Genomic DNA, 11825 nt, shown 5'->3' on the forward strand with positions numbered 1-11825 from the left:
CTAGAAATGACTCGTAGCCAAAGCCACCCAAAGAGTTTATCTAGCAGTAGCGGAGGGAAGACTCATCCATGAAGTTAACCTTGCCATAAGACAGGATCTAAGCATGTATCAAATGAATGGGACAGACATTAAGGGCTATTAAGAGTCTGGAGGAGGATTCATTCATTCATTCGTGATGATTTTTCATGGAGGACTAAGATGGTCAAAGAAGGTTTCAAGTCAGATGAAATAGTCCTTGAAGGTTGCACAGGATTCAACTGGGCAGAAGATGGAAGTAGGGAGTCCAGGTAGAAGGAGCACAGTAAACAGAGGCAAGCATGTGAAAGGCGGGCTCTGGGAATATTGTCAGTTGGGCTGGACCCCAAGTTTCTTGCATGACGCTCTTCTCTGTGTTGGAATCCTGGGTATGTCTGACGCAGTGGGTGCAATTCTTTAACTTTCAGGAGTTCCTGAGATGACCAGAATATAGTCACATTTTACCTTGCTCTCCAAGTCTGTTCAACCTTTGGGACTCCAAAGGAGCCACCTTGGAAATACTGGTCCACTGTTGCTGACAGACTCCAATGATTGTACATTAATTTCAGAAAATTTCATCCCTCTAGGCTCCATTTCTCCCTATTCTTACCTGCCTCTCAACCAGAACCTCCCACTTCCCTCTTCTGTCAGCCTTGTCAACCCTATTTCACCCTACCCTCCATTCCACTTTCTTTCCTCTCAAGAGACTTTGGGTTCCCAAATCTCCTATAGGGGCATAAATCTCTGGATAAGTGCATGGTAATCAAGTGACATGGAGCTTTGGAGAACTTTTTATTGTTTAAAAGTCATAATTGAAGCTTCAAAAAACATACAACCCAACGTGTCCCACCCCCATACCCCCTCTCCCCAGAGGAGAACATGGGGTTGCCCCCTCCTATCCTGCTGGCCAGGACCCTGCCCTGGGGAGCCTGCCTGCCTGCCCTCCACCTGCCAAGCCATTCATCGGCTGGAGAGAGGCCCTGTGGTCGGGTGGGGGTCAGTCCCCGTCCCCCATCCCTGCACATGCAGTCTGTGAGACACTGTGGGGGAGGAGGCTCTCCGGAAAAGAGGGGCCCCAGAGGGGGAAGACGCAGAGCCAGCCCCCACACACCCCTACCCCTCCCCAGCCACCCTGTTCAAGGGAAGCTGTCATCGTCATCTTCGGCCATCTCCTTAGCAAACTCCAAATCCTGCTGCTCTCTCTCACGTCGCTCCTGGAGAAAAGGAGTCAAGGGATTAAGGTCTTGAGCTGTGTGCAATCACTCCTTTCTCTCCCAACACAATAGCTAATAACAAAAATGTACCCCAAGGGCACCAACTCAAATGTCACCCAACATCTGTGACTCTCTTCTCCCTGCTGCAAGGCAAGGTTTTTCACAATCAAAGATGTAAGAGCTTACCTCTGCAGACTCGAGGTCCTTGTTATAAGATTTGGGAGGGAACCTCATGGCCTAAAGGGAAAGATGGACAGAGTTAAGACTCCTGAAGCTGAACCAAGTTTATAAACTTAATGTTTTCTAACTTTGTCACTTAAGAGAAGCAGAAAGACTGACATCCAGATGTAGTGTGAAGTACACTGGATCGGATGTCTGGACACCTGAATTCTAATTCTGGCTGTTAAACCCACTAACAAATATAATGTAAGCTTCCGGAAGGCAGTCTCACATTTGCATTTTTACCTCCAGTTACTTGAATATAGCTTACTAAATTCTTATTGTGCTGTAACTAGTGTGCTACTTCAAGCAAGTCATTTAGGCTCTACGGGCCTTAGTTTACTTATCTGGAAAAAGAAAAAGTTGGATTAGATGACCTTTGAGGGTTCTTTTGGCTCTAATACCCCAGTTTTTGTAACTGAGCTGGGGGACTAGGTAGTATTAACCAACTCTACATCAAAAACACACAACAAACAGATACTTCATAAAGACCAATGGCTTACTGGTGTAAGTTCCCACTGCTGCGATGCTTACCTTGACAGACATATTGTGGATGTCTAGGCAGAAGGAGATGCGCTGGTGGAAAGCCAACTGAGGCTCTCGGGTAGAATAAATGTCAATCATCTCCTTGGACTGGACATATCCCTTTTCGTGGTTGATGCTAGCCTCTATGACACCATCTCGGATGGCCTACACGCCCCACAGCGAGAACAAAAAGGGATTGTCAAAAAGATTCTTCAAGTCCCCATATCCTTCTGCTTTCATGTTCCCACAATATTTTCTCATCTTGTTTCTGCCTCTGAAGGTAAGTAAAAGAATCCATTTGACTATGCTGGAATAGCTACTGCGGTTTCTTCCCAGGAAAAACTGACAATGCTAAGACTATAATCTCCTTTCCTCCCTGTCCCTCAGCACCTCTATGTCCCCTAACCTTTAGGAAGATAATGAGTTGGGCCACAGTTTGGTCTCTGATTCATTCCCACCTTGGCAACAATGAACTCTGCATCCTCTGGGCTATCCAGTTGCAGCTTCTGGGCAATGTCAGCCAGGGAGATTCGGGAGTAGGAGAGACTGATCATGCGCACACCTCAGAGAGGAAGGAGGGGCAGAATGAGTACAGGCTTTTCCCAAACACATACCTTTTGAAGAATCTCAGCCACGAAGAAGTTCTTTCACTAAACCCCCAAACCTTGATCCATACCTGTTTTAATTACATTGTGTCGCAGTCGTATGATTAAGGTGTAGGTCCCATCTGCCTGAAACTTTTCTCCAAACTGATCCAGGACCAGGTTGAACTTGGCTAGGTTTCCTGTCCTGACAGCTGAGAGGAGATAAGAAAAGCTGGAATGAGGGAGAAGGGAGGTAGGTCAAAAGCAGGACTCTCAGGGTTGTGAGGCAGCCCAGCTCTACCTTGGGTCAGAAGAAAGTAGGGCATAAGGGAGCGCTTAAGTGAGGGCTGACGAAACTGTAGTCGGTCTGGGATCTCCCCTAGCAGTAGCTCCACGACAATGAGCAGCTTGTGCACCTGTGGAAGGAATGGTGAAATGAAAAGCTAGAATCTTCAAATAAGAAACACTGGTTCTATGATGGAAAAAGGTGCCAGAGCCCTGTTTTGGGAGGCAAATTTTAAGAACCTCAGGGACACTGTACATACCTATCTCTCAACTTAATTTTACTTGGTTACAGGGAAGGTTTCTATCCCATGCTGATTTCAGAATAAAGCTCTAAGGGGGCGGCCAGGTAGCACAATGAGTAAGAGTACCAGCCCCAGAGTTGGGATGACCTGGGATCGAATCCAGGCTCAGATACTTAGCACCATACCCAGAAATAACTGGCCGTGTAACCTTAAGCAAGTTACTTAACTCCAATTGCTTAAAAAAAAAAAGAATAAAGCTCTAAGAATAACACATCTGTTCCCATTTCCTACCTACATGCTTGCTTGGCACCTCAGTCTGGTGCAGAGAGGGTAAAACTGCTGCCCCCAAGACAACTTGTCAGTGAAATGGGAGAGGCATTCATGGCAGTGGCAAGCACATCAAAATGCCGGAGATTCAGGTTCTGTTATATGGAGTTGGTTTAAAGACCTGCTAGCTAGCTATAGGTCAGGTGGGCTGGTAGGTTAGGGCTGTCAAAGAAATGGGAAGGAAAAAGGGAGAAGGTGGTAGACTGGATCTGGGGGTGCAGATAAAAGGTGGCTGAGCTGGAAGGTGTTAGCTAGGAAATGGGAGCAAACAAAGGCAACTTCAGAGGACTAAAGGCTATAAATGTGGTCCCCTAGGTGACAGTGTGGGATGGCACTGGAGGCTGAAGAATTGGAGCGCAAGTTCTGGGGTATCTGTAGAGGGGGAGAGAGGAGGGCGGTAAGGGCAGGGAGTAAGGGAGTATCGTGAAGGAAAAGGGAGCTGAACTGGCAGAAGAATTCACTGTTACCTGCCTCTCCCTTAAATGAATTTAAGTGTATTTAAACAATTTTTCCCCTGATTAATGATTTGCATTCCCCATTTGCAGTTTTAAAATCCATTATCAAACATTTTTGTTCTACTCAAAAAAGCTTCAATGAGGCTGGTTTTAAGTTGCTTTTTACTTGTCTATTAACCTAAAATGAAATTATCACTGTCAGTGGCAACTGAAAGTTTCCATTTCTTGCTTCCAGTGCTGGGTCACAGACTGGCAAAACAGATAGTCATCACAAACCTCTCCTCCAGTAGGAAGACACCCAGCTACCCCTTTGTGCATGTGGGAGGTTGACAGAGGTCTCACACACATACCTTACATGAGATTTTGGACTTTTTCAATGTACTGATCAAGTGTGCTGACCTTTTTCCTCTCTAAAAAGTACTTATCATATGGGATGGCTCTCTGGGAGAAGAACATATACAGGCAATGCTATGGTGATGTAAGAAATGGAAAATATCAATAAAAAACTTATTAAAAAAATAACACATCTCCCTTCCTTTGTTATCTGAAGAATCTGGATGGGAAGCTGGGAGGACTGGCTGCATGACTCATCAGATGTCTGGCCTCATTTCAAGTCACGGATTTTGCCCATCCCACTCCCCTCCAATTATGCACAACTATTTTCCTTGTGCTCCACCCCATGGTCTTTTACCCCAATGTTTATTGGATGTTAAAAACTAAAGGTCTTAGTTGCTTGTGGCTTATAAAGAGATTTTAATATTTCTTTTCTTCAATGATAAGCTGTCTTGTGCCTTTGTATCTACTTTTCCTTTTATTTGAAATGTTCTCTCCAACTTCTCTCTCAGCCTGTCAAAATTTTAGCCATCCCTCCAGGCCTATCTTCCTCCATAAAGCCTTCTCTGGAGGTAGTCCTCTGCCCATACAACTCATGCTGGACTAGCTTATATGATCTTATTTGATCCTCACAACAATCTAGAAGTAGACTGTACAAACCTCATTTTACTGATTAAGATATTAAGTAGAGGCAGCTAGGTGGAGCAGTGAATAGAACAACTGGCCCTGGAGTCAGGAGGACCTGAGTTCAAATCTGGCCCCGGACACTTAACACAAAAACTAGCCATGTGACCTTGGACAAGTCACTTAACCCCAACTGACCTACCTTCCCCCTCCAAAAAAGCAAAAACAAACAAACAAAAAAGAAATTGAGTAAAGTTCATGAACTTGCTCAAAGATACAAGCTAGTTAGTGGCAGAGCTGAGTCTTTCTTCTAACTTCAAGTTTAGAGTTATCTGAGGGCAGGAACCATGCCTTATACTACTTTCATATGCCCTAAAATGCTGAAAATGTACTAAGTACCAGCTATCAATTCCAAAAAGGCTTACAAGGCCAAATTTACTCCCTATCTGGTCAGGTTAATATCAAAGAAATAATCCTGACCACAGAGTGCATCTCCAGATTAGGCCAATTATGTCACAAGAGCACCCGAGTGGTCAACCTGGTCTAGGAGAGGACCTATGACTAGATTAGAGCAACCAGAACAAATGACTCCAAGCCCATTTCTCAGTGATTATGAATCAGGAACGGCATCCTGAAATTTCTTTTAAACAGTAAGTTTCTAGAATAAGGGGTAATATCTTGTATAGGTCTCTTAATATAGTGTTATTAGTGTTATACACAAAGAGATGTTTGCTGACACTTTAATGAAGACGTGGAGGAACAATCAGGAGCAGAGGGAAAAGAGAATGAGCAAGTGAGCAAGCAAGAAATGACGGCTGCTCCTTACCGTCTGTTTGAAGCCGACAGCTGTGTGTTGGGGGGCCTTGCGCAAAGCGTTGGTCATTGTTCTTCGGGCCTCCGAGTATTCCAGCTGGATGGCTTTGATTCGCCCTTCACGTACAGGGAAAAAAGGAGGGAGAGCATGAACTACTCAAAAAGTACCATCCCAACCCCTCCTCTGATCTAGAGCTCCTAATTGAACTGTACCCCCCAGACCCACACTAAGGAGCCATGCCCACTCTCCTGGCAAAGAGGAATGTAGCATGTCCTACAGCTCCTTCTGGAGAGTGGGTAAGAATCCCCTTTCTCACCTGTGTAGTAGAGGTACCTTGCCCACTCATTGTTGTTGGCTTGCTCAGGGAACACGGACTTGGACACCAATTTCTCAGCCTGGTCATACAGGCTGTAATGCAGGTAGTTTCTCAACAAGAGGTTAAGTAGAGTGGCCTGGCCATCTGCATCATGCCTAAGGGTGGCCGTCCGTAACCTGGCATGCAGGAAACTGCAAGGAGAGAGTCTGTGAGTGCTGACTACAACCAATCCCTCTAACTACCCATTACTCTTGCCCCCTTAGCACAATTACATATAGTTTACACCTCCTCAAACATCTCTTAAGTGTCACCAAGCACCTTCCAAATAAAACTGGAAAGTAGAGCTCTTTTCCTTTGGTACCTGACAGCCTTCCCCCATCAACACAGGGTTCTATCCAGAAATAACAAACAGTCTGTGGTCTCAATGATCTCAGTGGACTAAGAGGAAGACAGCATTGCATAGTCTAGAGAGTGGTGGGTATGGAGGTGAGCAGATCTGGATTCAAATTCCAATTCCTGGGGGTGGCGAGGTGACGCAGTGAATAGAGCACCAGCCCTGGAGTCAGGAGGACCTGAGTTCAAATCCGGCCTCAGACACTTAACATGAAAACTAGCTGTGTGACCTTGGACAAATCACTTAACCCCAAATTTCCTCCAAAAAAAGCAAAAAAAGAAATTTCCAATTCCTGCCTTTCCTAGGCCCCTAAGTCACAGGCTGGTGATCTGACTTAGAAGAGAGTTTCCAAAGTTGTAGAGACTACACATCAATGGATCAGCCCTTGACTGCTCACAGCTTGGTCAGAGGTCCCCTTACCTTCGTACCACATCCAGTTTGTCTAAGAACTCATAGACACGGGCATGGTAATAATAACACTTTGCTGCCACCAGGTCCAGGGCTCGGCGGTTCTGTGTACTGATTTTCTGCATGAGGTCATCGGAAACTCTTTGTGCCTAGAAAGGGAGTAAAAATAAATGTAAGTGTGTGTAGTGTAATCTGGTGTATATAATACAGAAGACTGAACTAAGCATCTACAGCTTCTCCAGTCCAAGAACCTGGATGCTATTCTCTTGTTCCTTGTGCTCTAGAAGAGTGATGGCAGGACTGTTCACTTGTAGCTGGAAGAACCTAATGGTATCTTGAACAGGATGACCTTCAGTAATCAACTCTACCTCCCTCAATAAGTAGGGGATGACTGATGATTGTCCAATGACATTACCATCTATTCAGGATGGCAACGAGGGGTCCTCCCTTGATGGAAAGTTAAGGGAATAACAACATTGGAAGATCAGTAAACCGTAAACAGTTCTTAATGACCCAAGGGTCAGAAACTGGACCCAGTTTTTCCAATCAATTCTACATATATCTTATATAGTTTGTTCCCAAATCTCTTATGCCAGTATAGTTCATATAGCAATGCTTGTTGGGCCACGTTCACCACCACCATGGTTCCTTGCTTAATACCTCTTTGTAGCGCTTGCTGTTCATCAGGTAGATGACCATGAGAAGCTGGAGATATGCCTCCACTTCAGGTAAGAGAGGGGCTGAGGCAGCTTTTCCTGTCCTGGGACGGAACTGTAAATCTGCTTCTGTATCCATGGGCTAGAAGAGATCAGTGCCACTTAGGAAGTACCCCAATTAAAAGTACTTATGATGTACTCAAGACTATTGGTGTAGACATATAAGACATATTTCTAAGTCTCAAAAGCTTACAGTTTAGCAGGAGAAACAAAAACACCATGTATAAAAGGAAGAGAGAGGTTACAATTAACTGTTAAATTACACGAGACAGACATGAAATATACAATATCTGGACCTTCTAAAGTCATAAGGCAGCATCAATTGTTGCAAGGTGAAAAATGAAAATGTTATATTGCCTTTTTTGGGGGGGAGACAGGGTGGGGAGAATAGGTTTCCCTATCTCATCCAGGCTGGAAGTGCAATGGACCCTATCCTACTATTGATCAGTACAGGAAATTTGACTGCTTGTCTCTAACTTGGGCCTCTTCGCTCCTCTTTAGACAAACCCACTTTAAAGGGGTTCACCATATTGGTGCTGATCTTAGTGTAGACACCTGTCTTGGTCAACTGCAACTCAGAACTGCCAAGCTCAAGTGATCTGATCTACCAGCCTTGGTCTCCTCAAAATCAGAGATTCAGGTGTGTATCATCATGCCCAGTTTACATGATACCCATACATCTAAGTCACTATGTTGCTTCAAGATCATAAATATGTATTGTTCAAAAATTCCCATTTGACATATTTAGAGATGTTAAGACTCATTAAAATTTGAAGAAATTGCTTTTTACTCTTCTTTTTCAGTTTTTCTGGAAAAAAAAAGTTCTGTTCTTCCATTATTACATCACAGCATTTCTTAGGCTTTCATATCTAGTGCTGACTATAAATATCAAAGGATTTTAGAAGTAGATCACCAAGTACCTGGGCTAGACCTTAAAAGATAGGTTAAGATGTGGGTAGGAGAAAGGAAGAAGGGACAGCTTTGGATGGGTGGGAGGTCTAAAATATAAACAGAAGTAAGAAGTAAGAAGAGGTATGGCACATTCATGGGACAGTAGGATAGCCCTAATCATACAAGAAGTACACAGAAGGAATTCCCTGCCTTTTCTGGTCAGGGAAAGGAGACTGTAAGGTTGAAAGAAGGTTGGTTTCCTTGGCTAACTGAAGGTGCTACTGAAATGTTAACTGTTGAGGCAGAACTTTCTAGATCACTTCTTCACACTTTTTATTCAAGACAACAGAGGCCTTAGGGAGCAGTTAAAATCAAATATGAAAGGATATGCAGGGAAGAAAGTCTGCCTAATATACACTCCTTAGCATGGTCTGACCCACTCACCTCTTCCAAGAAGGCTAGTAAGAAATCACGGGTGGCATTACAGGAGGTGAAAAAGCCAAGAACAGCCTTGTAGAGAACATAAGGGTTGAGACGGCGTGAAGTGGAAGGTAGCATCCGAAGGGCCCTCAGTACAAAGCGGGGCTCCTTGCCTGACACAGCCTTCTCCAGCTGCTTCACATGCTCCTTGATGTCTGTGGAGGACCAGAGGATTAAACATACCCCTTTCCTCCCCCACTCTAACCCCCAGCTTGCCCTTATCCCCCCAAGCCATATACCAAACTACTAAGTTACATAAGGGGCTTTCTTTGACAGCAGGGGTTAGTAACATTGTCAGCCCTGAATGCGACTACTGGGGTGGTAGAGAGTTTATAATGTTTTATTTGCAGTTCTAAAGCACAGCCAGAAAACAAGGAAAAATTGGAGATGGGGCAACAAAGGGAATAAAGGAAGGGGGCAGAGAAATGAAAAATGAAAGATTCATTTGACAGGGAGTAATAATGCCAACAATAATCACTCAGTGGTACTTGTGCTCTAGAGATTGTCTTTACTATCTTAAACAGAATTTCAAAGAGCATAAACATTTACATATAACAAGCAGTCCTGCCTCTTACAGATACTGGATGTGTGACTGGGGCAAATCACTTAATCTATCAGACACGGTTTTCAAGCAACTCTTCAGGACTCTAAATTATAGAGAAGTTGGTTTGAATTTGTTAAATTAAGTTCCCCACATCTATGAAGTCACAGGGCCAATTTAAAAAACAACCTATCATCACAAAGAAATTTCTGACTGTAATGGTTAGAAGAGCTCAAAACTGCCACTACCATAAATGATGTAAGCAGAGATGCACCAATCCCAATGCTTCTGGGAGACTTAAGGGGTTCACTAACAGTGGGAAAGAGACCATTGGTTCTCAAACTTTTTGGTCTCTTATTTTCTTAAAAATTACTGAGGATCCCTTTCTTTTGTTTACCTGTATTACATCTACTGATATTTACCATATTAGAAATGTGAAAATCTAAAAAAAAATTATTATGAAAAACAGTTTTGATTGGTACTGTAGGAAGAGATTCCCAGCCCTTTTCTGGCTAGGGAAAGGAGACTTTAAAAGGCAGTTCACATTCTCCAACACCTGTGGGATACATGTGAAATCATATCCCAAAAAGGATATCTAAAGAACTGTGAAGTTTACATAAAGTATATTAAGGCATTTACACAAAACAGCTCTCTTCTACAATGAGGACAAGGCAAGCAGGGGCAGATAATCCAAGAACTAGAAGGTCTTGGAAGGAAAAGCACAGGGTAGCACGGAAGGAAGTGGGGGTAGGACCCTCCCCTCCAACCAAGGGGAAGACCCAACTGGGTGTATGGGTCCTTGTATGTTCCAGTAGACTGTAAAATCTGATACTAGGATGGGCTTGGAGCAAAAGAAACAAGGAAGTGAGAAAGCGGTGCACAGCCCTCATTATGCCAGCCTGACCAAAGCCATCCTGGGCAGGGTGGCGTCCGGCCGCAAAGCATGCATGCATGCAGGGGTCCCCGCCAGATGTCACGTCCACGTATGGCCGGCCTCGGAACGGGGGCAGCAGAGCGACCCCCGGAGATGCGGGCATGGGTGGCTGGAGATAATCCCGGGATGGGATTGGAAAAGGGGCGCGGGGACCCCCAGGGGCTGGGGGAGGGGCCCTGTCCCAGCTCAGCCCCCATCCCCACCCCTCCACAGCAGGCGCGGACCCGGACCCTCACCCTCCAAGGTGACTGTGTCCAGCTCCCGCTGGGAGCGCTCTGCCAAGGCCATTTTGCCCTCGCCTTCCCCGGCTGCTCCGCCGGCCGCCGCCGCCGCCTCCTCCTTCATCTCCACATCCAGGGGGGCGGCCGGGGGAGGCGGCGGCGGAGGCGGCGGCGGCTCTTGCTCTCCCCCGCCGGGCGGCTGCTTCGCCTTGTCGGCGCCGCGGCGCCGCGCTGAGCCCTCTTGCTTCATGGCGCCCGGAGTCCCGGGGCGCGGCCTAGTCTGGGGGGCCGGAGCCGGGGCCTCTCGTGAGCGCTCGCGACGGGGACCGGGAGCGCCGGACGGGGCCTATGCGCGCGCGCGGGCTCGCGTCCTGGCGCACGATGACGGAGCAGCTGCAAACCCTTCACCGGCGTTGGGGCTTCTGGGACATGCCCAGGCCCTGGGGGCCGATAGCCGAGTAGGAACAGGGAGAAGAAATCAAGCACCGAGTTTCAGGCCTGATGCTGACGTAACGAGAGAGGGGTGGAGGGTCGGGGAGGAGCCAATCTGCGACTTCCCTCCCTGTCCCGCCCTGCCGTACGCTCCTGGTTCGTTTGTTTATTTTGTTTTTATTTTCCTCTCGAGTATGCTCTCCTATGTTTGTCCACCAGGGGTCACCTTAGGCTCAGACTGAGACTGCTCGGCTCCACCACTCTCTGCTCTTCTCTCTTGCAAATTAGGGATGGCCAATCGTGGAGCTCATCTCCAAGATATCATGAGTTGCTAGGCAGGTTTCTCACGCGAGGTCTGGGAGCCTCGAGGCGTGCTTGCGTGTCCGTCTGTCAACTGCCGGACTGCTCGGCGCGAGCGTGGGGAAAATCCCAGTGAAGAAGGAGTGGAAGACGTGAGGCAAACGAGAGGAGAAGGCGAGGAGGAGAAAGAAACACAAGCTGGGGCGACGAAGCGGGGTGGGAAGAACTCCGGGGGGATGGGGTCACAGAATGGGGTGAAGGGAGGTCCCCACGTCATTAAGGGGCCGCAGGTTGTGGGGTTGGGGGGACCCCAGGGTGGCTGGGAGCCACGGCGAGGGCCCGAGGGTGGGGTCCTCCCAGGACCTCAGGAACCAAGGCTGGAAGGGAACTCGGATGCGCTTCCCAGGGGAGGGTCGATCTCCTCTTTTTACCTGGGGGGCGGGGGGGGGGGGAAACTGAGGCTTGGAGAAAGGAAGAGATTTGCTATAGGGCACACACATGGAGTCCGTGCTAGGGCTTGGATTTAACTCCAGGTTTCTCTTGGCCTCGAGTTCC

The 11825-nt window shown here is 46.7% G+C and overlaps 1 protein-coding gene across 1 annotated transcript; it reads right to left on the reverse strand.

The window, feature by feature from the left end:
- Positions 1 to 794: 794 nt before the first annotated feature.
- PSMD3 (proteasome 26S subunit, non-ATPase 3) lies at positions 795 to 10957 on the reverse strand. The gene is made up of 12 exons (XM_069074251.1): positions 10554 to 10957; positions 8807 to 8997; positions 7416 to 7553; positions 6768 to 6904; positions 5954 to 6144; positions 5650 to 5753; positions 2859 to 2973; positions 2650 to 2769; positions 2432 to 2535; positions 1983 to 2138; positions 1416 to 1466; positions 795 to 1229 (listed from the first exon to the last, which is right to left on the reverse strand). Exons 1-12 carry the CDS (start codon positions 10786 to 10788, stop codon positions 1152 to 1154), a joined length of 1620 nt encoding a protein of 539 aa, XP_068930352.1. The 5' UTR covers positions 10789 to 10957; the 3' UTR covers positions 795 to 1151.
- Between the last annotated feature and the right edge of the window lie 868 nt (positions 10958 to 11825).

This window comes from Petaurus breviceps, unplaced genomic scaffold (genome assembly GCF_028583685.1).
Source record: "Petaurus breviceps papuanus isolate PSGF00001 unplaced genomic scaffold, PetGlider_PUasm1.0 90887, whole genome shotgun sequence".
Lineage (NCBI taxonomy): Eukaryota > Metazoa > Chordata > Mammalia > Diprotodontia > Petauridae > Petaurus > Petaurus breviceps.

Excerpts from the sequence above, each read along its gene's own strand:
- PSMD3 (XM_069074251.1), bottom strand. The coding sequence starts at position 10,788 with ATGAAGCAAGAGGGCTCAGCGCGGCGCCGCGGCGCCGACAAGGCGAAG. Across the intron at positions 2,770-2,858 it reads CTACTTTCTTCTGACCCAAG|CTGTCAGGACAGGAAACCTA; the intron begins GTAGAGCTGGGC and ends ATCTCCTCTCAG. Across the intron at positions 2,536-2,649 it reads ACACAATGTAATTAAAACAG|GTGTGCGCATGATCAGTCTC; the intron begins GTATGGATCAAG and ends TTCCTCTCTGAG.